Genomic DNA, 16,289 nt, shown 5'->3' with positions numbered 1-16,289 from the left:
AGCAGCTCAATTTAAACCCAAAAAGAGAAACAAAATCCTACAGAAGCAGGAAATCAGAAATAAGAAAGAAAATGCTGGAAATAATCAGGTCAGGCAGCACCTGTGGAGAAAGAAACAGTTTTTTCCCCCTCATGGATGCTACCAGACCTGCTGAGTATTTTCAGCGTTTTTTGTTTTTATTTCAATTTAGGCCTGGGTCGGCATCTAATTTTATAATTTAAGTATTCAAAATTGTATTACAAACTATATTGCTTTATAGCAGGCAGAGCACAAAAAGCATTTGGTGAACAGAATCTTCATGATAGATGGTTTCCAAGAAAATGAGGGGAAATTAAATGCATAGTGCAAGGAAAATACTTTGAAAATTACCAGAACTCTGCTCTAAGTTTCAGCTTCAATTTCAAGTATCCACATAAAATGGAGCCAGTGTTAAACTGGATACTGGAAAACAAACTAATTAAAACCAAGATCTTCATTTAAACAAACATCCCTTACTAGTGATGGACAGCTCTGGAATAGCTTGTTTGCTGGATGCTATGCTCACTAGTACTGCTCTCCTCGCCTCCAAAGGTTCCTCAAAATCTAACTCTTCAATTTGGTTATCTCCCTGACCTCCTGTGCTCAAGCCGCTCTGACCATATTTTCTCAAATTTAACTGCTACACTAAGATTTTATTCCTTGCACGATCTAATCCTCATGACAGACATCTTTTCACAATCAAACAAATCAAATATTTTTACCCAACTGTTATACTAAAATTTTCATGCCAAAAGTTTAACATACCAAGAAAATTGTAACTAAGTTTTAAGTTACATGAACAAGATGTAGTTGTCTAGAAGAAAAAGTGTTTGCAATGCATTGCAAACAGGCAAGTATCATTTTTGATGTTCACATTATTTGTTGCAGTAATTTTACTGAAACTAGTAAATGTTAAAACATGAGCAATTTGGATTGCAAGTTAACCAAAAAACACATACAAAAAAGTAAAAATCCTTGAAAAAAAATTGGTCAAAAAAGAAACTTCCAAATGTCAACATCTATTTAACTATTTTCAATTTCATATGAAATCCCTTCCAAAAGTAAATGTTAAAGGATATTGGTTGTTAGCTTACCCAAGAATTGGCTGACTTTTACAGCCCCTCCAGTTGCTTGTCTTGCAACACTGAGACCCTTTTCCACTGTTGGACTGACTGTTGCAGGCTTATCTTCAGGTTGAATATGCGTTCTCAGTTTAGAAGCTCCCTTCTGGATTGCTTTACCAGTGAATTCAGCTCCTTTAACCAAACCCCAGCTCAACCAAGAGGCCCCTGAAAATTTGTTTTAAAGATTTTTATAAATTAGATGTCCCATTCGCATTGTCCATGAGTGAACCAGAATACTCTTAGTATGCAAAAGTAATTATGACACTTACAGAAAGTGGATAATGCAACCTCCTTCATCATCAGTTAATTATTTACATATGAATATGAGGAATGCAAAAGCAGTATCCAAACATTTCCAGTCTGATTATGAGGCTCTACATACTCATCCAGCTGGAACCACAACAGCTCCAAATATTTTGTCAGCCAAATGTCAAATAAGTCCAAGAAGGTAATTTCAGAAAAATCAAATAGCAGCTGAAAGGACGTGAACACCAAGATGAAGACAAATTATTTCAAGGGTTACAGCTATTCAAGTATTAACCCCATTAGTAATTACACAACCTGGGAATATGAAGGCAGATTTGAACATCTGATGCAAGGGAATTGTGGTTACCAGAATAGTTAGAACTCTAGAATCACATGACATCAACAGCTGCATATTTTCAGAAAGATAGATTTGTGCATTGCAATAAAGGCAATGCACCTTTCCATCTTGAAGACATCATCATTCTCCAACTTCTAATTAGGCAGTTGTGTGCATATTTAAGCAGATCCACATTAAAAATCTTGCTTCTCACAGAAGTCATGCACCTCAATAGTATTACAGGTCCATAGAGCAAAAGAAAAAAAATAAATTTGTAGCAAATATCTGTTAGATTAACTAAAAGAAAATTAGATGGATTAAACAAGAGTGAGATTGGTAATTTACAGCATTGCATAAATAGGTCCCGTTTAACATCTTCCTGACAAATCTGCATCACGTGCTTGTGAGTCTTCACAAACCATGATAAATTGAAACCACAATAACTAAGTTCTTTGCACTATTTTTGGTTATGTTGCTTCACTCATACCAACATATAGTTAAAATATTTCTATCATTGTACAAAGAAATGAAAATCAAACACCTATAAAATTACTAATTTAATGTTTAAATGTCTACAAAATATTTCTCTTGCATTGGTCTGTCCTTCAGATTTGGGCTCAATTTGAAAATTTTACTTTGTATGCTGGGAATTTCCAGCAGCTGTAGACAAATTGATGGGGAAGAAATACAATCTGGGAGTTAAGTTTTCACCACTTTAATATCCAAGTTGCATATTTTAACCCATAATGTAGAAAAGGACCAGACAGTTAGCAAGATCCTGTTAACAAGTTCTGCATATACGAAAGAAGAGATACATTAAAGGAACTGTATTTTTCATGCTACTCCTGTGGAACTACAATACCTAGTGTGTACTTTGACAACCTGCATAAAATGACAGTTTCAATGCATTTTATCTGGCCAGGGAATGAGGGACAAAAAAAGGCAGAAATAAAATTGAATTTTTTTTTCGGTATTGCATGGGTCTAATGAAAATTGTGTACTAAGGACATAGTATGAGGCAGGTTTTTTTAATGTAACCAAGGAGCCAATTAAAAAGCACTTTGCTTTGATGCTGAAGTCAGACACTGTGGTCAGAATCAATTCAACTCAAATAGGCCAAGACCATGACAAATAGCATATTGCTCATGGTGCTGGCCATTGTAGACTATAAGTCCTTGCTGCAGTAATTTAACAAATACAACAATTTCAATAAGGATGGCAAACAGAAACAATGTTTTTGAACACAAATAACTTGTGGTTTTGGCCATTGAGGATTAACGTTATTTGTATCTTAAATTTTACAAAACAATAATTAATTATTACAACTATAACCAAAGCCCAATTCTTTCATGAACAGCCAGATCTAATACTTTCATCTGTCTTATTCTGACGGGTGAACCGATATTACATCAGAAATCACTTTTCAGGTCCTGAAGCATACATGAGTAATTCCCACAGGAGATCTACTTGTATACATGTACATTCCTGATAGTGAAATTAATGTTTTCTAAACTTAAGAGTTCTCTCACTTATGTACATTAACTGCTCACCTGTTAGAATTCCACGGGCCATTTTTTCACTCCACTCTGGTAGAACATTCTCTTGGATACTAGGTTGTGATTCTTGGTGAATCGGAACAGTTTGGCTCAAATTAATTTCACCAGCTGAAGCTTCTGGATCCTAAGAAATAAATAATTAGTAAAATGCAAATAGTTTCATAGCACAAAAAACTGCCATTCAAACCCTTTGTTTTCTTTCAGGATTATACAGTTCTATTGTGAGGAACCAGTTTTTGGAGAACTTAAAGAACATTGAATTTTGGACCTTCTTCCGGAGTTATTTTTAAAAAGGTCTGCAATATTAATTTGGGGCTGTGAAAATGCCATTCTTCAAGAAACCACAGGTCAAGATAGATGTCCAGCAGAAAACAACTGGAGGGGAAAGAGATACTTTGTATATCCAAGTTAACAAAGAACTGCTGTTGCCAGGCTAAAGACTCTTGCTGATTATTTAGAAACACCTGGCCTAAGAGAAATATTCTTTGAACATCTTAGTCTTTAAAAAATATCTCAGGCAGAATGTGTTTGTGGGTGCCTTAGATATAAGCTGCAAGACATTCTCTCCCTCTCTGCGCCCCACCTTTGTGTTACATGCAGTCTAAAGTGGGTTAGACTTTCCTCAGAAGCATTTCATCAGAATAAATCATCTGTTTGTATTCTGAAAGTCTGCAAAGTTGTGATAAGCAAGAGTCATCAGGACAGTTTTACCAAAGAATCAGTCTGAAAGAACTTTTAGATCTATTGTGATCAGAATTCTGTTAGATCAAGAGCATCAAGATCGCTTTGAATTATCCTTTTAAAAGAAACTTTCCCATACTTCAGCCTCTTTAGGGGACTGTTTGTTTTGTCCTGTTGTGTTTGAGTGTGTGTATGGGAGTTCGAATATCTTTTTTTTTTTAAAAAGGGGAAAATCATTACACTTCTAAACTACAATTTTTTTTTAAAAAAAGTAGTTTGTTTTATAATAAATCAATATTTTGTGTTTACTGAAAGAAGCCTGGTTAGAGTCATTAATGCTGGGAATAACAGTATCAAACGGTAACAATTGGCCAGTTTGGCGGACGAATTAAACATTTAAACTATCATTATGATCAGAGGAGAAGTGGGATTAGAATTAACTGTGCACTCCCATCTCAGTCCGTAACACTATACAAAAGCATAATATCAGAGATTCCCATCATCCAGGGATTAAAACAACAAAGGTTCAGGAACCTTCCCCCTTTATCATAGGCCTTTCTATTTTGTTGTTATTAAAGTCCACAGGAGAGTTAAGATTGTAAAAATGTTTTGATGTGTTTATTGTAAAATGATCCACATTTCTTACAAGTAGTTGGGTGCTCAGTCGTCATTAAGGTGATTGCTTCAACCAATCACCCCAAATGTATAAAAATTTTATTTGATTACTTCAGACTTTTGCCATGAGGTCATAGACCTGGTGAGAGTATAGTATGTATGGTTATGACTGAACTAGCAGTCTGCCATACAAATTTGGGTCTGTGGTAAAGTTTCAATGGTTCCTTAAGCAGTCTGGACTTGCTCGTCCTGCTTTCTACCTATTAGCATATTTCTTAGCTAATGTCACCACCCCATCAACACCTCTTTGTCCTTTTGTCTATGACATCTTTTGGCTATCTCCACCTATCACTGGCCCTCTATCCAGCTCTACCTATTCCACCCCCATTAAACCAGCTTATATTTCACCTCTCTTCTATTTTTCCTTAGTTCTATTGAAGAGTCATACGGACTCAAAACGTTAACTGTATTCCTCTCCGCAGATGCTGTCAGACCTGCTGAGTTTTTCCAGGTATTTTTATTTTTGTTCTAGATTTATGAGAGTTGGCCCACAATGCCTTATATCTAATGACAGCATAATGCAGGAATGTAACAATAACATCTCATGATCTGAATTGTATAATACTCTCTTTTGCAATTAAAGAAAATAAAACACGTGCATACATACATGTGCATTTGTTGTTGTTCTCCTCTCTGAAGATCTGTCTCCTAAGTTGAAACCTCACTTGACTTTGAAATGCATCTAGGATTGATGTCCTCACATTGATCTACCACAATGTAAACTACTTACACATCCAAATTATGAACAAAATATTCAAGTCTGAATAAACACAGACCTGGTTGAGTCAAGATTTCAATCAAACTTACCCAAGTATGATCTTGATACATACCCCAAAGATAAAAGGAGCCTTCTCTCAGGATTCACATATTACACTGAATCCCCATTCTCCCTTAAAAACAAAAAAACTGCGGATGCTGGAAATCCAAAACAAAAACAGAATTACCTGGAAAAACTCAGCAGGTCTGGCAGCATCGGCGGAGAAGAAAAGAGTTGACGTTTCGAGTCCTCATGACCCTTCGACAGAACTAGAGTTCGAGTCCAGGAAAGAGCTGAAATATAAGCTGGTTTAAGGTGTGTGTGGGGGGGCGGAGAGATAGAGAGACAGAGAGGTGGAGGGGGGGGGTGTGGTTGTAGGGACAAACAAGCAGTGATAGAAGCAGATCATCAAAAGATGTCAACGACAATAGTACAATAGAACACATAGGTGTTAAAGCTAAAGTTGGTGATATTATCTAAATGAATGTGCTAATTAAGAATGGATGGTAGGGCACTCAAGGTATAGCTCTAGTGGGGTTTTTTTTATAATGGAAATAGGTGGGAAAAGGAACGTCTCCGGGCTCACTTCTTTGGGCAGGAGTCCTCTCCCAGTTCAACGGATCCTTTTACCCATCTCCAATATTCTCCCTCCACCTGGACCCCTCCCTCTGGATTCTTACCTTCTCTCGATCTTTTCATTGAGAACTGTCGGCGCGACATTAGTCGTCTCAATTTCTCTGCTCCTCTCACCCATTCTAACCTGTCTCTCTCTGAACTTACTGCACTCCATTCTCTCAGGTCCAACCCTGACATTGTCATCAAACCCGCTGACAAGGGTGGTGCTGTTGTTGTCTGGCGCACTGACCTCTACCTCGCGGAGGCTGAGCGTCAACTCGCAGACACTTCCTCCTACCTCTCCCTGGACCATGACCCCACCACTGAACATCAAGCCACTGTTTCCAGGACTGTCACTGACCTCATCTCCTCTGGGGATCTCCCTCCCACAGCTTCCAACCTGATAGTCGCCCAACCTCGGACGGCCCGCTTCTATCTCCTACCCAAAATCCACAAACAGAGCTGCCCCGGTAGACCGATCGTCTCAGCTTGCTCCTGCCCCACAGAACTCATTTCTCGTTATCTTGACTCCCTTCTCTCTCCCCTTGTCCAGTCCCTTCCCACCTACATCCGTGATTCCTCTGACACCTTACGTCACATCAACAATTTCCAGTTCCCTGGCCCCTACCGCTTCCTCTTCACCATGGACGTCCAATCCCTCTACACCTCCATCCCCCACCAGGATGGTCTGAGGGCCCTTAGCTTCTTCCTCGAACAGAGGCCCGAACAATCCCCATCCACCACTACTCTCCTCCGTCTGGCTGAACTTGTTCTCACGCTGAACAATTTCTCCTTCAACTCCTCTCACTTCCTCCAAATAAAAGGTGTGGCTATGGGTACCCGCAAGGGCCCCAGCTATGCCTGTCTCTTTATGGGGTATGTGGAACATTCCTTGTTGCAGTCCTACTCCGGCCCCCTTCCACAACTCTTTCTCCGGTACGTCGATGATTACTTCGGTGCCGCTTCATGCTCTCGTCAGGACTTGGAAAAATTTATTAATTTTGCTTCCAATCTCCACCCCTCCATCATTTTCACGTGGTCCATCTCTGACACTTCCCTTCCCTTCCTTGACCTCTCTGTCTCAATCTCTGGTGATAGACTGTCCACCAATATCCATTACAAACCTACCGACTCCCACAGCTACCTCGACTACAGCTCCTCACACCCCGCTTCCTGTAAGGACTCCATCCCATTCTCTCAGTTCCTTCGCCTCCGTCGCATCTGTTCCGATAATGCTACATTCAAAAACAGTTCCTCTGACATGTCCTCCTTCTTCCTTAACCGAGGTTTTCCACCCACGGTCGTTGACAGGGCCCTCAACCGTGTCCGGCCCATCTCCCGCGCATCCACCCTCACGCCTTCTCCTCCCTCCCAGAAACATGATAGGGTCCCCCTTGTCCTCACTTATCACCCCACCAGCCTCCGCATTCAAAGGATCATCCTCCGCCATTTCCGCCTTCTCCAGCATGATGCCACCACCAAACACATCTTCCCTTCACCCCCCTTATCGGCATTCCGTAGGGATCACTCCCTCCGGGACACCCTGGTCCACTCCTCCATCACCCCCTGCTCCTCAACCCCCTCCTATGGCACAACCCCATGCCCACGCAAAAGATGCAACACCTGCCCCTTCACTTCCGCTCTCCTCACCGTCCAAGGACCCAAACACTCCTTTCAAGTGAAGCAGCATTTCACTTGCATTTCCCCCAACTTAGTCTACTGCATTCGTTGCTCCCAATGTGGTCTCCTCTACATTGGAGAGACCAAACGTAAACTGGGCGACCGCTTTGCAGAACACCTGCGGTCTGTCCGCAAGAATGACCCAAACCTCCCTGTCGCTTGCCATTTTAACACTCCACCCTGCTCTCTTGCCCACATGTCTGTCCTTGACTTGCTGCATTGTTCCAGTGAAGCCCAACGCAAACTGGAGGAACAACACCTCATCTTCCGACTAGGGACTTTACAGCCTTCCGGACTGAATATTGAATTCAACAACTTTAGGTCGTGAGCTCCCTCCCCCATCCCCACCCCCTTTCTGTTTCCCCCTTCTTTTTTTTTTCCAATAAATTATAAAGATTTTCCTTTTCCCACCTATTTCCATTATAAAAAAACCCCACTAGAGCTATACCTTGAGTGCCCTACCATCCATTCTTAATTAGCACATTCGTTTAGATAATATCACCAACTTTAACTTTAACACCTATGTGTTCTATTGTACTATTGTCGTTGACATCTTTTGATGATCTGCTTCTATCACTGCTTATAAAAACAAAAAAACTGCGGATGCTGGAAATCCAAAACAAAAACAGAATTACCTGGAAAAACTCAGCAGGTCTGGCAGCATCGGCGGAGAAGAAAAGAGTTGACGTTTCGAGTCCTCATGACCCTTCGACAGAAGTTCTGTCGAAGGGTCATGAGGACTCGAAACGTCAACTCTTTTCTTCTCCGCCGATGCTGCCAGACCTGCTGAGTTTTTCCAGGTAATTCTGTTTTTGTTTTGTTCCCCATTCTCCCTTGTTTGATGTCTGCAATTCCTTTTCATTTGCATTTTCCTCCACTTTCTATTCTCTTGGTTCAAATAAAACCCTTCTACTTCACTTCAACATGTGTGTGTCTGTTGCTAACCTGACTTATAGATCAAAAGCAATAACCCCATCAATATTATTTTAGCAAAGGATTCATTTCTACTTTTATCCTTCTGCTAGAAATGATCTGTTATGTAAATAATGGCTATAAAGTTCAACTACATTCTCTGTTTATTGGTACCATACTACAGAATAACCTGAGCTTTCAAGCCAATTTTGACTGCATACTAATTTAGCTGTTTAATAATTTTGCACTGTTCACATAAATCAATGAATTTGCTAGATGGAGTAGGCTAGAAAAATGACGATAAATGAGAAGTGTACAGCTCATTCATGAAAACTGAGCTTGCAAAAATATTACATGTACAAAATCTTTCAGGCTTTACAATATATTCCCATACCTTTTTAAGAATTCTTCTCAAATCTTCAAATTTGCCTGTGCTCTGCAAATACATCATGATTCTTGTATAATCTCTTATTTCTTCATTTCTTACTTAAACTTCATTTGTAAAATTTCAAAAGTGCAATTTTTATTGATGAGGGAACCAAAGTGGGTGAAATTAATTCTCAAGGGATTTTCTCTCATGTACTCACTTTCAAACTCTAATGTTGGAGCCAAAATGAATGGTCTATTAGTGAAACCAACAATAAATGTCTCTTAATTTTTCCTCTCCAATTTTGGCCAAATTTCTGCTCTGCCCTTTTAAAGGTTTTGAGTCTTCAGAGAAGACCAAGCATAATCTAATACCCCACTCAAATGACGATTCATCTGCCTGTCTAGATACCAAGTGTTGCCAAGAAAGAGAAAAACATCATGGTCAAACCCGGTCGTATTCTCACCTCATATCCAACTCAAGCATTTTGCATAGCTTACTGGATAGCGATCAGGAATGGAAATTTTTTCTAATTCTTAGTTTATATGGTCAAGCTACTTCCCACCCTAACCAACCGATCATTGGGGATTCCTTTCTTTCTTTATTTATATATTTGATCAGTGGCAAGTTTACAAAAGTTATTTCATATTTATGATATTCTTTACCTGTTTTACTTGCTGAGCAACAACAATACATTATCTTCCTGCCTTCTTTCCCCCAGTCTGATGGGGGTGTTAAAGCTGCTTATGATACAGGCTAATGACAATTTTAAGCATTCTTCAAACTCTGGCATTGTTTAAAAATTAACTGAAAATTCACTAATTCAATCAAGTGCTTGAAAATTTACATTGAAACTGAAGAAATGCAGTCAATTATTTGGAAGTTACCTGGACCTTTAAATAAGTCATTTGTTTCAGCAAGTCTTCAAAATGCTCTCTGTCCGATGTTGGTAGCTCAGAGGATAGCACAACTCCAACATAGACATCAGGATCTTGTGACATTACATCAGGAAACATGTAGACTCCATTGTTACACTGCAGCACAGGAGACTGGCTAGGTATAAGCGGGTACAGCCAATCACAAACCTTGACAATAAATACAGAAAGGAGAAAATTTATAATTTTTATTTTATGTCTATCTACAACTGTGACCCTTGAATGATAACATAATAAACAACATTCCAATATTCCCTCGATGTGTCCCTATATTACAACCAGTACAATTCAGACCAAATTAATTCAAATCAGCTATTCAAGATCTAATGTTAATCTTCACTAAAACTTGCATTTGAGTGCTTTTCACGACTCAAGGACATCCCAAAGCACTTTACAGCCAAATGAAGTACTTTTGTAGTCACAACTGTCATGTAGGAAAATACAACATCCAGTTAGTGCATGGCAAGCTCCCACAAACAGCAATGAAATAAATGACTAGATCATCTGTTTCAAACATTGGCTGAGGGACAAATGTTGGGTAATACACTGGAAGAATTCCCCTGCTCTCCGACAAATCACACCTTGGGATCTTATACATCCATTCACCAAGGCAACAAACGGTCCTCAATTTAACGTCTCATCTAAAAGATGGTACCTCTAGCAGTACAGCACTCCCTCGGCACTGACACCAGTCTAGATTATATACTCAAGAATCCGGAATGGGGCTTGAATCCACAATCTTCTGACTCAAGAGTACTGCTACTGAGCCAAGACCGACACCTTCAGAGTATTAAAATGTTCAGTAAGATGCATGATGGTAGGAACAAAATGAATTTATCATGCAGCTTTGAGGTGGCAAATTATCTTTCACTGCTGCACAAAGAGCAAGGGAAGAGAAGGGGGTGTGCAAAGCAAAGGAAAGTGACTGAAGACATGGCTGAAGAATTAGGTTTTGAGGGTAAAGAGACGTGGCAAGGCATTTAGGAAAGCAACTGCACTATGCAGTGAAAAAGCTCTACTACTAATGGTAGATTTGGGTGGATGCTGAATGAGAGCAAGAGAAATTAGTAGTAGCGAGAGGACTTCGTACGGGGACTGAAAACAAAGCAAGAGAATACTAACTTGGGACATAGGGCTGGATGAGTTTGCATAGATAAGGTAGCACAAGGGTATGATGGAATTTGTAAACAAGAACCAGAATTTTGAAATCAATACAGAGGGGAGAGTAAATGCCCGACGGTCAGTGAGGAAAGGGGAATTGTGACACCCCTAGGATAGAGGGAACTCAGAATTGTTGTGGATGAACCAGAGCTTCGATACAGTGGAACTTGGGATATTGGCAAGGGGAATGTTGGAGACATTGCGCTTGAAGAAAGCATGTAGCCGAGGTTTTAAACAGCAGCTGGTGTGATGCAGGGATTGTGACCAGCAATGTCACAGACATGAAAGACGGAACATGGAAATTAAAGTTCAGCTCAAAGCTGAATACTTCGCATTTTAATCCCAGCAAGTAGCCATTCATGAGGATGATCCAAGGCTAAGGTCTGATCCCCACTATCAACATCTGAGGCTACTACTAACCAGAAACTGAACTAGCCATATAAATACTATAGCTACAAGAGCAAGTCAGAGGCAAGGAATCCTGCAGCAAGTAACTTACCTCCCAACTCCCCAAAGCCTGTCCAACATCTACAAGGCACAGGTCAGGAGTGCGATGGAATACTCTCCACTTGCCTGGATGAGTGCAGCTCCAGCAACATTCATGAAGCTTGACACCATCAAGGACAAAGCAGGCCGCTTGATTGGCAATCCATCCACAAACATTCACTCCATCCATGACCAACGCATAGTGGCAGTGTGTACCATCTACAAGATGCACTGCAGGAATTCACCAAGCCTCCTTAGACAGCACCTTCCAAACCCACGACCGCTACCATCTAGAAGGACAAGGGCAGCAGACACATGGAACGCCACAACCTGGAAGTTCCCCTCCAAGCCACTCAACACCTTGACATGGAAATAAATTGCCATTCCTTCACTGGGTCAAAAATCCTGGAATTCCCTCCCTAATAGCACTGTGGGTGTGCCTACACCACAGACTGCAGCGGTTCAAAAGGGAGCTCATCACAACTTTCCAAGGGCAATTAGATATGGGCAATAAATGCTAGCCTAGCCAGTGACACCTACATCCAATGAATGAATAAAAAAAATTTCTGCCAGGGGTCCAAGTCAGTAATGCTAAACAGAAGAAAGCTCGACTCAGCATTACTTAATGTCATACCAGCAGCCAAACAAGGCATTGATAGTTATGGAATCTAGGATGACCACGAAGAGAGCAAGCATATATCTGGAAGCTGACCTCATACTAACTAATAATTTCACTGAGCAACTAGAGATGAGGATGGGAGGGGTACAAGAAAGGAATCTTGAGGCATATCACAGACGCCCATGTATATCTGGGAAGTCATTGCAAGAAATATATTGAGCAGATTGGTACAGGCAGAAGCGGAACCACAAGAGGAAAGAACCAGAGGAGAGGTGCCAGAGAAGAATGGAATGTTTCACATCCTTGGAGCTCCTGGAAACAATGCATGCGAGTGTAACATACTGCAGTTAAAAAGTCTAGTCGGTGACTGACCAGAAACTAGGATGAATGGGGTTAACAGTATCTGTCAGCAAGAGGTAGAGAGCAGTTTATGGTTTAACTTTAACCGTAGCTAAATTCCTTATCTTGCAGGTTAAGGGCAGGCATTATAACTTGAGATCATTGTAACAAAAGCAAAGTATGGCCCAAGGTGTATTTTTTCTTTATTCCGTCTAAGTAGATGTTTAATATATCACACTCAAAATTCAATAAGAGCCAATGTACTGGATTGAGGCAACACTCCACATTAACCTTTTGCAAGGACAAACCCTGTTGAGTGCTATTGGCCCACTGGAACACTTATGATTACTAAATGAACGAGTGGTAGACTGTTAGCTCAAAATCTCCTTGGATTCTTTTGGTAAATACTGTATTTGCACTGTAATTCACATTGAAGTTGACTGCTTTTAGGTCAATGAATGTTTTAGTATTTCTAGCTTTTAGTGCAGTTGTCTACACCTCCACTATTTGACACTAGGACCAATCCCACATTTTATTTCTAGCTGTAACTGCTAAGCTCAAATACCCAAGTGTTGTCATATCCTTCAGTCTGTTATACTTAATATGGTGGCTGATGGAAACCATTTTCCGAGATAATGAAAAGCGTAATGGAACTTCCAGTAATACCATGGGTGATGAATGGCTAGTTTGTTCACTTGGAGAAACACCGCCCCTTCTCGAGAAGGGCAATTAGGGATGCCAGCAAAGTTCACATCCCACGAAAGAATTTTAAAACTCCCAGATTAGTTTTTACATTAAGGTTACACTTTGGTTAATAAGGAGTGAGTATTAGGATTTGAGATGGAGGAGGTGGGCGTTTTATTAGGTAGCAGTATCAAGTGAGAACAAGGGAATATTAAGTGAAAACGAGGCAACTGTCGAAAGATGCAGAGGTACAACATTATTATGAGTGGAGAGCCATAATGGAGAAAAGCAAGTGGGGGTAAGGCTGTTGATGAACGAGGTAGTCAAGCAGTGATAGTTCCCAGAGGGCATGCATGGAGAGATTGAAAATAGCCAGAGAGTGGTAGAATGAAAAGGAGACAAATTGGTGATCAAAGGTACCTGTAATCATGCTCTGAAGAGAAAGGACACATTCATTATCCAACATAAGAGTCGTACCTCACTATAAATATCTTCCTCTATGATTTTTTCTAATCCCAGCCTTAAAAAATGTTTAATAAAGAGATGTTTTGAGGCAGTTTGTCAATTTCCAAAACTCTGAAAATACACAGTTCATTTAATTTCTTCTTAGGTTTTCTATGTCAGAGTGTGCAACCTTATCGCAAATTCTATATTTAACTTTCTTATTCATTTGTTTGCACATAGGCACTTTGCATAGGTCAACTTAAAAAAAGCCATGGTCTTGCTATTATTTCCTCTCAAATTATCCACCAGTGGTTATCTGAAAAGGAAGAACATGCAAGGTTATAGGGAGAAGGCAGGAGAATGGAGAGCCAGTGCAGACACAATAGGCCAAATGGCCACCTCCTGCACTAACAATTCTGTGATTCAGAGTTGTTATTTGATTAAGAAATTTATCCTCAGTGCAAATTCCTAACAGCCAAACAAATAGTTCAAAGTCCTAAACTTCTGTTTTATTTTTCATTATACATAACATCTAAAAATGTATAATACAATTTTTATGATAAAGACAATCTCAATTATTTGTAAAAATCAGTTTGAATCAGAGTACAAATTATGAAAAAAATCAATATACTATAGACATTTAGGACTTCAAAAAAAGTTTTCTGCAATTAACTAAAACATACCTGCAGAAAGGAAGGTGGTCTGTTTTGTGCAGCACCAGCTTCTGTACCAGAAAACGTCACAATGCGGAGATATCCTGGATATGAGGGTGCACTCACTTGCCCATCAGGTGTTACATAGAACATTTGCACTCCTTGTTCAATTAAAATGAGCTGATATGCATCTACACCAAGTGATTCTATTGGAGGAGGGTGGGTTCTTTGTCCAAAAATGCCATCGCCATCAACAGCAAACTCGCCAGATTCAGTTCCATAGGAAATGGTCCTATGTCCTTCTACAGCCTCAGGTGTGTATACAGGGGGCAGCTCATTCGATACAGATGGAACATCCAGTGACAAGTTAGCAGCTGCCATGGAGGAGCTTCCATTAGTAGTTGGGCTCAAATCCATGTGAGACTGAGGCTTTGATAATGTTGAAGGTTTCTCTTCACATATCGGTACAACTGGATATAGCCTTGACTCAGTTTTTGGGTTATCAAATCCCAGAGTTTCAGAAAGTTTGTTTGGTTGATTAGATGCCGAGTCATCTTCATGCTCCAAAATGGACAACCTTGTTTGAATATTATTTAGTGTTGCACTCATTTTATTTTGCATTTGACGGGCTGTGTCCCACTGGGGGCCTGTACATTCTGGACTATTTGATGGAATATGCAATCCTTTAATTAAATGCCTTTCTCCTTGCCTGTAATAGTGCTTTGCAGCTTCTTTTTGACCATATTCATCTGCAGAGAGTCCTTTATTAACAAAGGTAAATGCCTCCTTATATTCCACTTTAATGCGATTAAGGCTTTCAGCTGCATTCATATTTGCAAGGCTGCTGTGGTCCATACCTAATTAAAAATAAAGTAACACATGTAAAGAAAAATGTTTCGACAGATGCACATCGTTTGTACTCATCTGGGTTAGTAGTATAATTTGAAGCAAATATAACAGTCTCGCACCTTCTGAATGGAATTACTTTCTGTATTTTATCTCACTATAGTTCACAAGTGTTCAATGCATTGTAAATGCATCAAAGATATTCAGGTCAATGTAAAATGTACTGTATGTAATTCAACATACAAATTTCAACATTCACTCCTCCACACCACTGATGCATAATGACAGCAATGTGTACCATTTACAAGATGCACTGTACCAGCTCACCAAGGTTCCTTCGACAGCACCATCCAAATCTGTGATCTCTACCATCTAGAAGGACAAGGGCAGCAGATGTATGGGAACATCGCCAGCAAGCCACACACCATCCTGACTTGGAACTTTATCATTGTTCATTCACTATTGCTGGGTCAAAGTTCTGGAACTCCCTTCCTAACAGCAGTGGGTGTACCTACACCACATGGACTGCAGTGGCTCAAGGCAGCAGCACACCACCACCTTCGAGGGCAAATAGGAATGGGCAATAAATGCTGGCCTAACCAGCGGCACCCACATCCAGTGAAAGAGTAAAGATTATACACATACAGGGTCCTGTATTGTCCAAGCCCCAACATCCTAACAGTCACAAAAAGCCAACTGAATTACTGATTTATCAGAACACGGTGACTCACCATATATCATTAGCAGTGTCTATGGAAGTTACTTATATGGATTTCGAGAGGGCATCCAACAGGGACGTAAAAATGATTTGCCTATAATTTTATACACACTTATTGGCTTGGATAGGAGATAAGAGACAGGGAGTAGGGATAATAATGGCAGCCCCAGAGCCCTGTACTCAGGCCGCAGCTTTTCATTATAGATGACTTGAATGGAGGAAGAGAGCATAGTACAAGCTTTCTGCAGACACTAAATTAGGTAGCACAGCAAATAGGGTAGACAGGAGCCGAATGTTGTAATAGAACAGATTAACAGAGAGATTTTAGGGGTCCCAGTACAGAAACTATTAAATACTAATGGACAGATAGGCAAAAACATGTAAAAGGCTAATAAGACATTGGCCTTTTTCTAAATAGGGCTGGAAAATAAAAGGG

At 40.1% G+C, this 16,289-nt stretch overlaps 1 protein-coding gene across 3 annotated transcripts in view; it reads right to left on the bottom strand.

Annotated features, from left to right (window-relative positions):
• Positions 1-16,289, bottom strand: part of sparta (spartin a) — a 50,273-nt gene that overhangs the window by 17,352 nt on the left and 16,632 nt on the right. For 2 of the 3 annotated variants that reach the window (XM_041199446.1, XM_041199447.1), the window contains exons 2-5: positions 14,320-15,146; positions 9,856-10,053; positions 3,276-3,405; positions 1,113-1,307 (exon numbers count right to left, since the gene is read on the bottom strand). In XM_041199446.1, coding sequence (XP_041055380.1) covers positions 1,113-1,307; positions 3,276-3,405; positions 9,856-10,053; positions 14,320-15,144 — 1,348 coding nt within the window. In that variant the 5' untranslated portion in view covers positions 15,145-15,146. The remainder of the gene's footprint in view (positions 1-1,112; positions 1,308-3,275; positions 3,406-9,855; positions 10,054-14,319; positions 15,147-16,289) is intronic. The other variant, XM_041199449.1, reaches the window with a different exon arrangement.

The sequence above is a fragment of the Carcharodon carcharias genome, chromosome 11 (assembly GCF_017639515.1).
Source record: "Carcharodon carcharias isolate sCarCar2 chromosome 11, sCarCar2.pri, whole genome shotgun sequence".
In the NCBI taxonomy this organism is placed as follows: domain Eukaryota; kingdom Metazoa; phylum Chordata; class Chondrichthyes; order Lamniformes; family Lamnidae; genus Carcharodon; species Carcharodon carcharias.
The sequence above is the reverse complement of the archived record's forward strand: the minus strand, read 5'-3'. Positions and strand labels throughout refer to the sequence as shown.